The sequence below is a fragment of the Nyctereutes procyonoides genome, unplaced genomic scaffold (genome assembly GCF_905146905.1).
Source record: "Nyctereutes procyonoides isolate TBG_1078 unplaced genomic scaffold, NYPRO_anot_genome, whole genome shotgun sequence".
Lineage (NCBI taxonomy): Eukaryota > Metazoa > Chordata > Mammalia > Carnivora > Canidae > Nyctereutes > Nyctereutes procyonoides.
In genome coordinates, this window is record NW_026575144.1 from 15,340,896 (window position 1) to 15,358,296 (window position 17,401).

General features: G+C 46.3%; 1 protein-coding gene across 1 annotated transcript in view; it reads right to left on the reverse strand.

Moving 5' to 3' along the window:
• Positions 1 to 2,098: 2,098 nt before the first annotated feature.
• Positions 2,099 to 17,401, reverse strand: part of NID1 (nidogen 1) — an 82,641-nt gene continuing 67,338 nt past the window's right edge. Inside the window, exons 14-20 of the mRNA XM_055308785.1 lie at positions 15,871 to 16,043; positions 11,963 to 12,089; positions 8,124 to 8,295; positions 6,918 to 7,075; positions 5,139 to 5,262; positions 4,349 to 4,461; positions 2,099 to 3,277 (exon numbers count right to left, since the gene is read on the reverse strand). Of these exons, the coding sequence (XP_055164760.1) occupies positions 3,156 to 3,277; positions 4,349 to 4,461; positions 5,139 to 5,262; positions 6,918 to 7,075; positions 8,124 to 8,295; positions 11,963 to 12,089; positions 15,871 to 16,043 (989 nt within the window). The 3' untranslated portion in view covers positions 2,099 to 3,155. The remainder of the gene's footprint in view (positions 3,278 to 4,348; positions 4,462 to 5,138; positions 5,263 to 6,917; positions 7,076 to 8,123; positions 8,296 to 11,962; positions 12,090 to 15,870; positions 16,044 to 17,401) is intronic.

Sequence of the window (17,401 nt, forward strand, 5' to 3'; positions counted from 1 at the left end):
CTTATTGGCCATTTGTTTATTTCCTTTGAAAAAGTGTTTATTCAAATCCTTGGTCCATTTTTGACTTGGCCAGTTTTTTTTTAATGATCATTGTTGAGTTGTAGTTCTTTATATATTCTGGAAACCAACCTTTATTAAATATAGGATTTGCAAATACTTTCTCCTCTTCCATGGGTTGATTGTCTTTCCACTCTCTTGACTGGGTCATTTGATGCACAGAAGTTTTTATTTTTGATGAAGACCAGTCTGTTTTGTTTTGTTTTTCCTTTTGAGGTTTGTGCTTTGGGAGTCACATACAAGAAATCACTGCCAGATCTAATGCCATGAAGATTTTTCCATGTGCTGGCCCCCCAATAATTAAAAACAGCAGTCAGTAATCAGAACACACAAGCCAATTTTTGGAGGATAGGGTTGTTATTGCCCACACTAGCTCTGGCAAGCCACCCTAGGAACTTGACCTGCTGTCCCCACAGCCCCACAGCAGAGCTGCATGATAGGGAATGGTTGTCATGATTAAGTGAAAGCTGAAATTGGCCACAATTCAGCAGCCTCTTCATCAAGCTCTCTCTTGGGTGCAGCAAGTGTTCTAACTCCATCTCGAGCTCCAAAGTAGTTTATGCAGACAGCTCCTGCCAGCTCAGTTTTTTCTTGCTTTGCTAGAGATGTATTCCTGGAGCATCCCACTGTATCACCTTCCCCTGCTTAGGTAACTAGGTGTTATGACCAGAATGAAACTCTGGAAGTTTTCAGTTGTCCCCTTAGCCAGTTCCATGGATGCTGTCATTTCCCAAGTGGGCTCTTATGCACCAGTTCCCTTCTGTCCACCACAGCAGCTCTGAGCACCTCACTCCTGCAACTTCCGAGCCCCCTTTACACTGTCCAAGTTAGAGCTCTGTCTCCATCCCACCGAGGGGCCAGTGTGGAACAGACCAGGGCTCTCAGGCCATGGCAGTGCCAGAACGTGTCTTTGTTTCTCCCAGAGGTGAGGGAGAAAAACACACCTCATTGTCACAACTGAGTTAGGAAACTCTGTTGCTGCAGTTGAAATACATTTTTCTGAAAAATGAAAACAATGTCCAAAAGGGTAGTTTGGGGTCTCTGATGGAATGATTTCCTAAGTCAACGAGCCCCTAAGTCTTTGGTGGGAAACCAACCGCCCCTCATAACCTTGGGGTATCCACAGGGTGTGCACAGTATTAAACTGCTATCTTCTCGTTGCGAATCAGCCCCCAACTATAAATTTCTCCATTCAAAGAAGATAAAGATTTTTTTAACAAAAAAATTGTTTAATTTTCTGCACTGATATTTGTACAACTGTAAACTCAAGGAATCATCTGATACTTGTATAAACCTGGGGGAATAGTTAATAAGCACCTTCATTCAATGGTTTCCACAGTTTAAGAATTGACCATTTGAAAACTTGTAGAATGAATCTAGTAAAATGAATAAAAGTTATAAAATTATATAAAATTATGACAAACATTTGTTATAGAGGGCTCGATATGGGATGATAAATATAAAAAAAGTGAAACTAATTCAGGGGGCTGGGCTGGATAGAAGACCCATGTGTTCCCCAAATCTCGTGACTCTCGGGGATATATTTGGCTCTCAAAACAAGCTCCAATTATTCAAGGTAAAGGGTCTTTCCTGATCCAGGTGCCATTGGGATGCCAAAGCAGATGAGGCCAACGCAGGGCAGGGGTACAGGCTTAGCGGGATGAGCTCACTGAGGTTTGCAGTAAGGGGAAGCATGTCTTCCCCAAGGAGAAAAACAAGCAAATTCTTCTATGTCTTCATGCCTAAGTGTTCTTTGGCAAAAGGGACCATTTTTTCTTTGGGATTATTAAAGAGCTTTTCTCATCGCTGTTGCTAAATACCCTTTTCTATCCTTTCCTCTTGATCGATCTCCTTGTGATACTTTCTGTTGAGCCTTCTCTACTTCCTTACCCTAATCTTTACTGACTCCAACTCCTTATGCTCAGCTTTGAATCCGATTCCTATTGTTCTGCAACTCTGGGAAGCAGCTGGTAAAAGATAACACTAGCTACTTTTCTGGCCAGGAGAGGTTTCTAAACAAACTGTGGACATGTAAACATGACAGGTGACAATGGTCCCTTTAAGTACACCAATGAGCAATCAAGGGTCTGGATCAGTAGCATAAATACTTGATCTGGCCCTTGTAGATGAGAAGACAGCCAGCAAGGGCCATGAGTAGAGGGAGAAGCTAAGGAGACATGAGCTCATGTTGGCTGAGGGCAGGAGGTGAGGCCCTGGTACCAGCCCGCAGCTATGCCTAAAGCCAGGGAGGCTGGGCATTGGTGCCAGCAGTGGGGTCATGCTGTTCAAGAGACCAGATGCTGGCATCCAGGTGCTCTTGCCAAAGAGGAATAATTTGGTAACTGCTGGTGAACTTAAGGCACATCCAAAGAATCCTCATTCTCAAACATCTGACTCTATACCGTCAAATTCCTACCACTGGACTCTCCTTTGATGGAAGGCTTTATCTACCAAAGGCTACTGCTGAAATGCCAGTAACTTATCTGGGAGGGGCTGCCCATTATCGCCCACAGATATCCACACGGCCCTATGACAGGGCAGGTTTTGAACGAAAGGTGGGACAGGATGCAGGCGGTACAGAACTCAGGGGTGGCAGGAAGCTAGGGTTTGGGAGAGGGAATTCAGAGCACCAAAAGAAAAGGGGGGGACAGTTAACTCCCTCCTTCATTCACAGCCTTGCTTAGGTGGCCCTGGCTGGTGTGTCAGGGAGTTAACAGGATGGCAGGTATGTCAGAGTGAGGCTTATGAGCCGTTCACAGGGGGCTTATAAGGCTTTAATGCCACAGGGGAAGGGGCAGCTCATGTGTGGGGAGGCTCCACTCACCATGGGGATGCTAAGCTGGGGAAAGGTTCCAGAGCACTGGGATGGGCATAAAATCCTCACTCGGAGGTGGTGGGGTTCTGTCTGTGTGGAGGGGAAGAGACTTTCTCATTCTAGAAGCCCAGGGCATCTGTTTTGGGAAACAGGGGAACACCGTTGGGGCTCAGGCTGGGTAGGATCTGGGCGTGGAGGCCAACAGGCCAGAGAGTTTTCAGTCTGGACCCTTTTAAGGAGGGTGCAGCCGAATACGTGCAGAGAGAATGAGGCACTCTTGTCTTCATTTCCGCTCGATGCAGTCAACTCCCAGAGTGTTGTCAGGGCAACGGCAGGTCCTGCTTCCAGGTGTGGCCAAGCAGAGGTGGGTACAGCCACCATTGTTCACTGAGCAATAGTTGTGACCTGAAAAAGGCAAAATCAGTTCAAGGGCCACAGAAGAGAGTAACCTACATATTAGCCCCATTTTTGATTTCCACGCCAAACATGTGGGTGCTCCAGGAAGAGGGAGTCCTCGTCATTTAAGGATTTACCAGATGGGCAAAACTCAATTCCTGAGTTGGGGACTGATTTACCATCAGAGCTGGGAGCTCTGAGTATAACATGGAGCTGGGATTTTCAAGCACAGAGTGCTCTCAGTCTAGCCTGTCCACTTGGCTTTGCATCAGCCTGGAGGTAGGTGGGAAGCCATGGAGCGCAAGTCTGGGGAGGGGTCTCAGAGAGGTGGCACAGCAGATTCTAGAGCCACACTGCCTAGCTCCCCCACGGCTGTGCCACTGTGAGCTACGTGGCTTTGGGCAAATGGCTTTGGTTCCCTTATTAATAAAATGGGACAAGAACGGTACCTACCTCATGGGGTTGCTCTGAGGATTAGTGAACTCATGAGTACTCAGCACTGAGAAGGCTGGGTTAATACACATGGTCGTGATTATTAGCAGCAGTGATTTTTTTTAAAGATTTATTTATTTATTTATTTATTTATTTATTTATTTATTTATTTATTTATTATAGACAGAGAGAGAGGCAGAGACACAGGAGGAGGAAGAAGCAGGCTCCATGCCGGGAGCCCAACGCGGGACTCGATCCCAGGACTCCAGGATCGCGCCCTGGGCCAAAGGCAGGCGCCAAACCGCTGAGCCACCCAGGGATCCCCAGCAGCAGTGATTATTAATATGGCTGTTAGGTCAAACGGATGGACTCTTGAAGCAGCAGAGATCGTAACCTGGATGTTCCTATTTGGAACCTGAAGGCTGCATACATCTAGACCCAGCCCAAGATTCAGTACTTTCCCTCACCCTGGTCCACCACCTCCACCTCATCCTCTCATGTTTTCAGTGTGGCTCATCTACTAAATAATGAAGACCCTTGAGGGAAGGGGCTGTGTCTCACCTGCCATGTGCTCAGGGCTACGAGAGCCCAGGCAGGGAGCAGCCAGGGCCCCCCAGCCCCTGACTAGTAAGTGCACAGGTGGGTTACCTTGAGGACACTGAGACAGGGCCGTGGTGACACCATATAGCCGGGTCTGCTTGTGGGGGTGGAAGGCATCCGTCTCTTTGGAAATAGCAAGATCTACAGCAACCACGGAATTCCTGTGGAACACCAAAGGGCAGAGGGTAAAAGACACATCTGATGGCTCCAACTTTCTGCCTACAAGGTGGCCTTTTCTGTGGTTTTGGGGCCACGAAGAGACACGTTGGCCTTACTGCCTAGCCATCCCCACCCCCTCCTCCTGGGGAGGGACAAGCCTGCATTTCTCTGCCTTCTTAGAAAGGACAAAGATTAGCAAGCTCTCCCCTCAGCTCTAAATTCCAAACTGGGAAATTGGCTTTCCATCCAGATGCCCTGGGCCCCGGTTGCTTGCTTGGCTTGACGCCCCATGTTTGCAGGAAGGGATGGTCCAGCAGGGGCTTTGGGAATATTGCAGTTTAAGAAGTGTAATGCAATAGGGGCCTGGGGTGGGCATGGAGCCTACCAGCCAAGGGACCCCAGGCCAGCTCTCGGGGAAAGAACAGACATTCTCCCAAGTCCAAGTATACATACTTGAAGCTGCCCAGCCAGGAGCATCAGATGATAAACAGCACCTCCTACCCCCCAGGTGCCCTCTGCCCTCACTCTTCTTCCCCCTCCTCTCCTGACAACCAGAAGGCCGAGGCAGACAGCAGGTGCCTCTGGGCACTGGAAGGTCAGGTCAAGAGGCCACATGGGGAGGGCTTGGCCTCCCAGAGACAGGGCAGCAGGGCAGGCTCCCTGGCCCCCGCTGACGTACGTCTTCCAGTCCGTGTAGTACAGATTCTTCCCATAGCTTGTAACAGCAAAAGGGTACTGGAGCCCTTCGAGAACCCTGCGTCGGCCAGACTGCTCGGGCTTCAGACACTCTACCCGATTGGTGCCTGTGTGGAGCGAAAACAAGTGGTTTATTGTGCAACCAAGAAACGGCCCCTTTATGACAAAACCAGTAACGAGGGCCGGGGTGAGAGAAGTCGGTGTTACAATGACAGATCCTGGAGAACACATGAGACCTGCTCTTGAACAGCAGAAAGCTTTTGCCCTGCCCTGCCCCTCTCACTGGTCAGCACCCCCCCTCCATTGGGGGATCCATACCTGATTCCGATGCGGGCCGGGGCAGGGGGGCCTCTCCTTGTTCTGCCCATTCCCAGAGCAGCTTGGGGATTAAGTAGGACTGATGACATCTTCCAGCTCTCACTCAAGTCCCTACTGCCTGAGGCCTCCCAGCCCCTCCCTCCCTGCACTCCAAGCCCTTAACCATTGTTAACATGCCCCATGGTTGCAACCACACATGGCCCCACATCAGCGCCCAGACTAGGGCTAACTTAAGCCTTGCATTGTCCTTTAATTGTGCAAGATTTATTCCTGTGCTCCCTGGATGCAAGATGCAGTCCCTGCACCCCTGTGGCACCTGACGGTGTTGGGAAAAGGGCAGGTACTCAGGAGACACTTAACGGATGACTGACTATACTCCCCCACTAAGCAGCCCGTCCACATCCCTCGATACCCCAGGGTAGGGGCTCTCATCAGGATTGTACACTTTTATTTTCCTTGGCTCCAGGTCCTGCCTGGGCCCCTGAGGATGGCTGTAAGCCACAGAAATGTAAGTCACGAATTGCATAAAAGATAGATAATAATATGATGAGGACTGGCTCTATGGGTCAGCAAACTTTTTCTTCAAGGGCCAGATGGTAATTAATTTAAGTTTTGGGGGCCGAGAGGCAAAATTGAGGACATAATGGATGCATTTACATAACCTCTGAAAATGTAACATTTAAAAATGTAAAAACCATTTATAGCACCTAGATGTAAGCAAAACAGGTGGCTGGTTGGCACTGGCCCATGGGCTAGAGGTTGCTGATGCCCAACTTAGCCAGCTGAGAACTTGCCCTGGATAGTGAGCATCAAGCCTAGAGAAACAATACATTTCAGAGAAAAGATGGGCCGCTATTTTTGTGCAGGAAAGTAAGACAGCTATCTCCTGCCCCCTTCCCTGTAACAGATACCAGCCCAGAGTGGGTAAGAATAATTGTTTAGAGAGCGGACACCCAGGACTCCAAGATGGCTTCGCCCATACCAGTGAAGGAAAAGAAGCTCATGGAGGTGAAACTAGGAGAGCTGCCCGGCTGGTACTGATGCGGGATTTCACCCCTAAGGGCATTGCTGGAGCATTTCAAAGAGGCTACTACTGGTATTACAACAAGTATATCAATGTGAAGAAAGGGGGTTGCTGGGATTTCTATGGTACTGGCTGCTTATGTGCTTTTCAACTACTGTCGTTCTTACAAGGAACTCAAACATGAACGGCTACGCAAGTACCACTGAAGAGGGCCCAGTGTGGAAGCACATTTGGCATTCCTGACCATGACTTTTGCCTGGCATCCTTGAATCCTTCCATTGCTTAATTAATTCACAATTAATATCCAATAAAAGTTGACTGGTACTCAAAAAAAAAAAAAAAAAGAATAATTGTTTAACTTAAAAAAAAAAAAAAGGCACTGTTCCAACCCCAGGGGTCAGGCCTGGGGCTCTTCATCACCTGCATCCACCCAGCAGAGCTGAGATGAGTAGGCATCAAATGTCAGCCCATTGGGCAAGCCCAGGTCATCCTGCACAAGAATCCTTCGGTTGGTGCCATCCATGTAGGAAGTTTCAATTTTGGGGCTATCTCTGTTCCAGTCTGTCCAATAAAGGTTCCTGGAGGAGGAAAAGGAATGGAAAGAGGAAGAGAAATAACAAAGATGGATGAGAAGTTTATTAAAACAACTTTAAAAGAACCTATGATGGGGCACCCAGGTGACTTAGTCACTTAGGTATCTGGCATCAGCTCAGGTCATGATCCCAGGGTCCTAGGATCGAGCCCCCTGAGCAGGAAGTCTGCTTCTCCCTCCCCCCACCATAGCCCCCACTCATGCTCTCTCTCTCACTCTCACTACCTCAACTAAATAAATAAAATCTTAAAAAAAAAAAAAACACCTACGATGAAGACATTGTCAGACATTCAAATGCAGGATGGCTAATGGGTCTGGAGGTGATGAGACATGTTTTCCTTTGCAAAGATACTTGGATTTGGTTCTTCAATTGAACGTTTTACTCTGTTACTAATGAATTTACTTCCCTTAAACATAACTGACATATTGTGTCTTGTTCAAAAAGACAGCACAAAACAGAACACCACAGCAGAGACAAACACTTGGGAATTCCTGTATGCTGTTCCCACACAGGGGGACACAGCAGTCCCAGGGGTTCAGGGTGGTGGTCAAGTGGTCACAGAACTAGGGATGTGGCCTCACAGGGAAGGGATCAAAGTGTGAAGGTGCCGAGGGCCTGGTGTGGATTTAGAGCTTATTGTAGGGAAAAAAAGAGAAAGGACTGATGTGAAGACAAAATCCTAGAAAGGGGTCTCCGAGGTAGCCGTGTTGTGTTGGCCTGAGGCCCAGGGGTATGTTTATGCTACTCTGATACCGTTCTGGGGTGGAGAGAGCACAGGTGTTAATCCACATTCAACTCAAATGGAAATAGCCAGTTTCTGAGCTGTCAACTTACAGAGTCTCTTCTTAAAAGATTTAAAAGTGGAGCATGGGATCAAGTCCATGATCATGGGAAATTACAATCCTGTTCATCCTGTAACGCATCCATTTCAGGAGAGCGATGCTGGAGTTAGAGCCTAATATTTGAGGATATCCGAAAGAACAGTTGCAAATGGAATGGACACACACACACACAGAGATTTATACAAAGATACCCTCTCACGGAATCCGTGACGATGCCTCTGGGATTCACCAAATCAGTCTCAAACAGCACCCGGCGCTGGGTGCCATCCAGCTTTGCAACTTCTATTCGATCCAAGTGAGAATCAGTCCAGAAAATGTTGCGGCCAAGATGGTCAAGGGCAATGCCTTCTGGACTTCCAAGATCTAGAACCAAACACAGAACATTTCTGGGTTTTGTAAGCAGGTATGATGAAGTTTTTCTGATTGCTCAGTGTTATTTCTCTTGGGTGCAATCCTTGCACTTTGGGAAAACAAATGGGTATGTGAAATGCCTGTTGCTTATAAGCTAAGCAACACTCAAAGCGACAAATTAAAAAAATGTCACTCATTCATTCAGCAGACACCTACCCTGTGTACCCCACTGGGAACCAAGCCCACAACAACATCTAAGCTGTGTCCCCGGCTTCCAGGAGCTTGCAAGCAACCACAATTGAGACTGAGTTCTGTTTTTATGGGAACATGGAGGAGGATGCTGACCTTGGCCTGGGGAGACCCAGGAAGGATTTCCTGGGTTGGGGTGGTGTCACCTCGTGTAGCTGGCTCCCAAAAGACCAGGAGGAGTTTGTCAGGCGAAGATCCTGGATGAGAGTTAGCGAGCTAGTGGGCCCAGCACAAAACTATAAAGGAAGATTGGACCCAACTTGAAGTGAACTATATATCATTTTGCGTGGCTGGTGTCCATGAGGATGGGAGAGCTGCCAGAGGTGGAGGATGCTCATGTTAAGGAGCTTAGAGCTTATCCCACAAGCAAAGGGGAGGCATATGAAGATCTTAAGAGGGGAATAGCACAAAACAGATTTGCCTTATTCATTGGTTATTGGAGGGAAAGGGTCATCTCAGAGAAGTAACAGCAAGAAATCATAATTGTTGTTATTTCTATAGAAGTTTTAGGAGTACAAAGAAGGGATATCAGTGATCACAAGTAACACTCCCAGAAGTCTTCTAGGTTATAAGTAACTGATTTTCAAGCCAGGGGTTGCCACAGGATAAGCTGACAGCAATACGAACCTTCGGTGCCCACCTAACCTAACCACAAGTTCAAGACTGCAATGATTCCCCGACTACAAATGAAAGCAAATTAAACATTAGGACCGTAGCTATCAGGGTTCTGCTGGTGTCACTTAGGGTTCTTTCTCCTCTACTGACTAGAGAATTGAAGATCACTTAGTATGGTTGCAGTGTAAGCAGGAAGGGGAAGAGGCCAAGGATGGGATCCAAGGTTTGAGGAAATCATCCCCACACTGTGTTTCTTCATCAATGTGTAAGCAACTCAGACCCTCAGCTCTTGTATCAGCCTTCACTGGACTCCTAATATGACTGACTGCAGATGCTGGGAATACCAAAGCCCCACCCTCCCGGAAAGGACCCCTGCCAGAGGAAGTTTATTAAGAATTAGAAACAGCCCTAGAACAAGGTTTTTATTATTCAAACCAGCAGTAGAGATTTGTGAAGTATTAAAACATTTCCCACGTCCCTAGGGGAGAAAGGACAGCAAGCCTGACCTCCAGAGACCCCTTCTGTCTTTCCGACAAAACCAGAATAAACCATTCTGGGGTATATTTCCTCTGCCAGTGACACAAGCCATTCAAACACACAGATAGAAAAGTAGAGGGAAAGGCGGCTCAGTGGCACTGCCTGACAAGATGCCCAGGGCCCTCAGAAACTCCGTGTCGTTCTGTCTCCTTACAAACAGCTCTAATCCTGACTTCGAACCCATGAGCAACCAAATCTTCTCCTCCATCCAGGAAAATGCTTCCTTTTGAACTCTCATGCCAAAGAATGGTCTGTGCAGTTACTGTGCAGTCAGGGAAAGAAGGGAAGAGAGCAAGGCAGTATATTCCATACTGCTTATGTCAAGAGGAAACACATTATGACACTAAAGATATTTGGCTAGGGGTTTCACTCAAGGAAAGAGAGACAACCTTACCATTTGGATCACATGGAATAAAAAAGAGCTCCCCACTTCCACCTTCACTCACGAGGGAGGCACCAACTTGTTTCATGACAAAAACTGAAGGGGAAGTCTCTTTCTCTCTTTTGAAATAAAAGAAAATTTATGCCCAGTGATCTTCCTTCTACAAAGATCACATTCTAGTTTAATTCTGTGTTTTCACAGTGGACTTTTGCCTGGAATGTTTCTTGCTGAGCTTAAAGCTTTCTTGGATGATTATCAGTTCCAGAAGCAACAGGAAATAGCAGTGATGACCTCCTCCCCTCTTCCACTGGGTTTTAAAGTCAAAGCATAGATAACAGCAACATTTTTAACAGAGAGAGAGAGGACACCCAGAAAAAGGCATTTTCAAAATTCTGTTCATTAAACCAAACTATGAAAACTAGCAGACATTAAATAGCACCCTGGCTTCCAGAAAATGATGCAGCAGCCTATGTCAAAAGCTAGATGTATTTAACTCAACCTCAGCTTGATTCCTATTGCATCATCTTTTGTGAAGGAACCAAGGAAGGAAGAAAAAAAACAAAACAAAACTGTATGACCAATACAGGCACAGGGACCCTTCCAGAATATCAACTGCTACAGAAACATTAAATTGGAAATTGGAGGGATCCCTGGGTGGCGCAGCGGTTTGGCGCCTGCCTTTGGCCCAGGGCGCGATCCTGGAGACCCAGGATCAAATCCCACATCGGGCTCCCGGTGCATGGAGCCTGCTTCTCCCTCTGCCTATGTCTCTGCCTCTCTCTCTCTCTCTGTGTGTGACTATCATAAATAAATAAAAATTTAAAAAAAAATTGGAAATTGGAAAAGCAACATTCAGCCTCAAGGAAAAAGAAATACCAAGTGAGGCTCATATGTTTTGAAGATGTATCTTTGATTTGAGTGTTTTGCAAAGGAAGCAAAATGATTTTACATGAGAACCATCATTGTCAAGACAATGCCTTTTCATTGAAAATATCTGCAAGTCAGCTGAGGAGTTACTGACTTAGTGACATGTAATATTTGACTTTTTCAGTAAAGGGGAATTTATATAAGTCCTTGGATTTTGGTTGTAATGGCCTTCAATCTTGATAAAACATATCTATGTAAAATAGTTCTGACTTGTTGAATGGAGGCATAACAATAACACATAAGTCCTTGACTTAAATGGACCTCTGTAAATTAAGAAATTGAGGTTAAATGTTGAGGGGTCAGCTGTGCCAAAGTGTTATGACTTCATTATCAGTAACACAACTAAAAATTGAGGAATGTTTATGAAACTTCAGCCTGCTTTACTGTACTCCTCTGGCACAGGCAATCTGAGCAACTCAGGTAGGGTAAGGTAGAAAAGACCTCCTTCCACCATTATGTTACAGGCTGAAGCGACAACTTTTGACCTGAAAACCACCTTGGGAATAGACAATTATCAGGGATTATATTTGCCAATATATTTGTAATTCTCCCAACTTCATGATGTATCTGCCTAATGGAGCATACCATGGGGCAGACATTCTGAGAATCAATTCTAGGCTCAACAGATAGAGGAGAAATATATATCCTAAGTGGAGGGTTGAGTTTGGCCTTTATTGTTCATTAAAACTTGCTAGATAAGTGTTAAGAGAAAGGTGTGGGCACTTACCCTATTTTAATCTTATTCTTCTTAGGCTAGCAACAAGTCTCAACTAAAGTGTTTGTGATTTAATGAAGAGTTCGTGGATGACTTTTCAGAGAAAGCTGGAAAGGGTGGTGTTGAGGCCGAGAACCCAGGTCCACTCAAATCACGATATCCTGTATGTAACCACACACTCCACCCCTCTGCTCTCCCCCAAGAGCCACTTGGGCTGCAGGGAGCCAAGTCGAGAAGGAAGAATGCTTGCCCACCTTGTCGAATGATGGTGGTTGGCTCTCCGCCATGCATACTGGCTCTCCCAATGGAAGGCTCACTGATGTCAGTCCAGTAAACCATCTTGTCCACACAGTCGAAGGCCAGTCCAATGATGACTTTATCCTGTAAGTGCAGACAGCTGTAAGAGTGGCCCACCCACTAGCAACTGAATGACCAATGATGGTAGGACTCTTTCATGTGATTACAGGCATCTGGACTTTTTTAATGAAGTGTTTTTAGTCCATTTAAAAATGTTTATTATTGAGTTGTAGGAGTTCTTTATGCAGTTCAGATAAAAATCTTTTGTTGTATACATATGTATGCGTGTGTGTGTATTTCCACTCATGTAGCTTTTTTCTCACCTTTTTTGTTTGTTTTTACTTTTAAATTTTCTTAATGGTATTTTTGAAAAGCAAAAGTTTAAAATATTTATTAAGTTCAATTTATTATTGTTTCTCTTATGACTAATACTTTTTTTTAAAATATTTTATTTATTCATGAGAGACACACAGAGAGAGACACACACAGACACAGGCAGAGGGAGAGGCAGGCTCCACGCAGGGAGCCCAACGTGGGACTTGATCCCGGGTCTCTAGGACCACACCCTGGGCTGAAGGTGGTGCTAAGCCACTGAGCCACCCGGGCTGCCCGACTAATACTTTTTGTATATTATCTAAGAAATCTTCACCTATCTAAAGATCATTTTAAAAGAGACACGAATAGGGCACCTTAGTGGCTCAGTCAGTTAAGAGTCTGCCTTTAGCTGAAGTCATGATCTCAGGGTCCTGGAACCAAGCCCCAAGTCAAGCCCCAGGTCAGGCTCCCTGCTCAGCAGGGAATGTGCTTCCCTCTCTGCCGCTCCTCCTGCTTGTGCATGCATGTGTGCTCTCTCTCTCTCTCTCTCATGCAGGCACAGGCACACACACGCACTCTCTCAGATAAATAAAATCTTAAAAAAAAAAAGAAATAATGGAAATAGGTAAAACCACTCTAAGACAATTAGATTGTTTATGTAGAAAATCCTGGGGAATCTATAAAACTATTATAACTACCAATTAAACCCAGCAAGGTTGCAGGGTACAAGGTCAATATAAAATTGTATTTCTATGCACTAGCAAAAACTAAAAATTTTAAAACAGTAATTCTTATATTTGCCCCCAAAACAAAGTATTTAAGAACAAATATTTTTAAATGTGCAAGATTCTACACTGAATATCATAAAACATTGCAGAATAAAATTAAAGAAGAGCCAAATAAACAGAGATGAATTAGTTTAATGGATCCTAAGATTTAATATTGATATCAATTTTTCCTAAATAGGCTTAAAAGAGACACAAATAGGGCACCTATTGTGCACCTTTTGATATCAAAATCTCAGCAGGCTTTTTTTCCCCTTCGGTGGAAACTTACAAGCTTACTCTAAAATGTCTATGGAGGGGCCCCTGGGTGGCTCAGTGGTTGAGTGTCTGTCTTTGGCTCAGGTCATGATCCTGGGGTCCTGAGATCGAGTCCCACATCAGGCTCCCCACAGGGAGCCTGCTTCTTCTCTCTCTGCCTGTGTCTCTGCCTCTCTCTGTGTCTCTCATGCATAAATAAATAGAATCTTAAAAAAAAAATAAAGTAAAATAAAATGTCTGTGGAAATGCCAAGTAAATATATAAAGAACTCCTACAACTAAGTAACAACAAATAAGCCAATGACAAAATGAGCAAAGGACCTGAGTAGACATTTTTCCAAAGAAGATACACGAACGGTCCATAAATGCATGAGAAGATGGAAATATCGCTCGTTAGAGAAACAAAAATTAAAACCACAATAAGACACTACTTCACAAGTATTAGGATGGCTACCGTTAAGACCAAAAAGTAATAAATGTTGAGAAGTTGGAATCTTTGTACTGTGCTCGTATGTCTGTAAAATGGTGCAGCTACTGAGGAGAATGTTATGGCAGTTTCTCAAAACATAAAAAATAAATCTATAGAATTGCCATATGATTCAGAAATTCCAGGCCTGGTTTATATTCCAAAAAAGTGAAAACAGATATGTGTACACCCATGTTCACAGCAGTGTCATTCATAATAGCCAACGGATGGAAGCAACCCAAGTGTCCATCGATGGATGAATGCATAAACAAAATGTGGTAAATCTATGCAACAAAATATTATTCAGCTTAAGAAGGAAGGAAATTCTGATACCTGCTACAACATGGATGAACTCTGAGGATATTTTGCTAAGCAAGCAGGTTACAAAAGGATACCACAGACTTCCAAAGGCATGGGGTATCTAGAGGAGTCAAATCCATAGAAACAGAAAGTAGACTAGTAGTTGCCAAGGGCTGGGGAAGGAGAGAGTTATTATTTAATGAGTACAGAGTTTCTGTTTGGTTGATGAGTGGCTGGTGGTGATGGTTACACTGTCACTGTGAAGTGGTTAAAATGGTAAAAATATACACAAAAAAATCAATTAAAAGAACGCAATGAATATTAATCCGGTGTCAGCACCCTCCCCTCCACCTATTCCACCTCAATTTTTTGCTTTTCTTAGTGTCACCTGACATTCAGGCTCTACCCTTGATCTTGGGCAACAATGACTGTCACAGGGAGCTCAAGCCTTTCCCGCTACCTGAGCATGTACACTGGAGGACACAATGAAAGAACGATGATGATTGTCCCTGCAAGGATTTATGTTTCACTGAGGCAACAGAAGAATCCAAAGATCACTTATTCATTCAGAAAACAGTTTTTGAGTGCCAAGCCCTGTTTTGGCTCTAGGAATCCAACTGTAAAACAAATGCGTCCATGAAAGAGATGGACAGTTTCTGGTCTCACGTGCTTACATTCTTAAGGGGGAACATATATATCAGATACAGAGCATATATGTTGATATACAATGTACTAAGCAGTGTGGAGTGCTATGGTAAAGACCAAGCATGACAGGGAGACAGAGCAGTGCAGACAGGGTGGCCAGGACAGGCCTCCCAGAGAGGTGACATGCCAACAGAAATCTGAACAAGGTGAGGCAGGAACTGCACAAGTGTCTGGGAGGGACAGGACTCCTGGTGGAGGCACAGCAAGTGCAAAGGCCCTGAGATGGGGATGTGTGTGGTGTGTTGAGGACAAGCCACAGGACCAGACAGCTGAAGCTGCTGAGTGGGAGGACGATGACAGGGAATGGGGTGGGAAAAGTAGCTGGAGGCCATGGGAAGAACTGGATTTTATTCTGGGTGAAGGGAGAACCCATCCTAGGGTTTTGTACAGGGGAAGAAAATGAATCCAAGAAGCTTTGAAAGCCTTCTTCACTCCTTCTGGGACCTGAGGGACCCCTCTGCTCTTGCAACCCCTGTCTGCTCTTGCAATCCTGCCCCCAGGTCTCAGGTCTGGTTTCTTTCTGAGCAGGGGTCAGGATTGCAGATGAAAGTTAATGGCTTTTCAGAAGTGTCCAACCTCTAACAGACAAAAATCCCCAACTCACAAAATGCATCTTTGATGCTTTGAAAAGCTTTAAGATGAAGCTTTTTATTTCCTTGGGGCAGATATGAGGATCTTTAGTTGATGATCTGCCAACTGTGAGCCCCTTTATTAATTTAGCAGGAATGGCAAGGTGGGACCTGGGAGACACACATGGACCAGATACTCAAGTTGTGTGGTGCCCCTAACCAGGGGTCAGATCCCACAGTGGTCTCTGAAAGACCTCCCTGATTCTGCTCCCATCCCCTCAGGGAGCTCCAGAGGCAGCTCGAGAATACAGTGGCCCCATCTAGAGATGCACACCTGGGGTCACACAGAACCCAGAGGCTCCTAAGTCCCAAGGCTCAAGCTCCAGAGCTGGATCTAACTACACCCAGCTTGATTTTCCAGGTCACTGGAGCGGAAGCTGTCACCAACTGCAATTAGCCAGCACTCACCGGAGCATGAAGCAATGTCTTGGCTTCTGTCTTCTGCATGATGCTCCCTTCCAGGGGGAGATGCTCTATCTTCCCAGTCTGAGCAAAGAGTAAATGGGTCCCAGGTGGCAGGGGAATCACAGCAGTAGGAACTGAGGGTCCATGATGAATCGGGGGAGCCACTGTACTTAGACCTGTGTGGCAGGAGAGGTCATTGAGCAAGGCCTATGGGCAGCAGGAATGTATATGGTGAGGCTCACATGTGGGTGCACGTACACACACACACACACACACACACACACACACACACACACGAATGCCACCTTCACGGCACCACAGACTGCACAGCCACATAATGCCCATGTTGCATCTAAAAGCACAAGGAGCAGAAAGCCCACAAAGGGCATTTGTGAAGAAGATAAGGCAGGGCATGAGTTGAACATGAAAGGTCACATGAAAAAAAAAAAACATGAAAAAACCCAAGGGCTTAGCCTTCTCCTTAATAGAAACAGAAATAATGTAACCATTCATGCCCTGCTGCAGGCACTGGCTGCCACAGTGAACCAAAACGACAGCCAGAGTAGTCCCCGAAGCCCCTGCCCCTGCTCACACTCCACTGGAAGATGCTGATCTTCCCAATGTCGACCTGCCCTACACACCCCGTCCTGCCTGGTGGGCAAGTCTTGGACCCAACCCAAAGGGCAGGAACACACCCCTCCCGGGCTTTCTGGATCAGGGGCTAATGCTCCCCCAGGTTTGGCCTCACCTCCTAAGTGCTGAACCCCAATGCCTGACACGACTCCCTGGCTCCCCTTGACAAAAACATTCCCTGAGAAGGGACAGGCAGCCTGTGCCGCAGGGTGAGGAGCCCGGAATGCTGAGTCCTGGCTCTCCCTGCGCTGTGTCTCCTGCTCTCTGAAGACAGAGAGCTGGACCTGGTCCTCACTGGAACCACTTCCACCTCTTTCTCCTGCCTATCTTGCCCAATATACCCAGTCAGTGATGTAGACTAGTCTGGCTGATTTCTTTACTATCTCTGGAATCCATCCCTATCTCCTAACTCACTGCCAGCAGGCCAGGTAGCTCCCTCCCTTAATGCCAGGCACTGGGACAGCCCCCACCTGCCCTGCCGGGCCTCTCACCCCATCTCAGCTTCTACCGATCAGCTAGCAGTATTTCTAAAACCCAAACCTGGGCAGCCCCAGTGGCTCAGCAGTTTAGAGCCACCTTCAGCCTGGGGTGTGATCCTGGAGACCCGGGATAGAGTCCCACGTGGGGCTCCCTGCATGGAGCCTGCTTCTACCTCTGCCTGTGCCTCTCATGAATAAATAAATAATAATCTTAAAACCCAAACCTAGTGGGACCAATGTCTACTCAAGACCTTCCCCAGGCTCCTGGCTTCCCTTGGTTTCAACCCCAGGCCCCTCAGCTGGGCATCCAAAGCCCTCACCTTGGCTCCCCTCCTCTCTCCAACCTCTCAGCCTGCATCGGCTGCCTGGAATTGGCCTTCTAGCCGCAGCCTCTCTGGGGCTGCTACCTTGGCCCCTGCTTG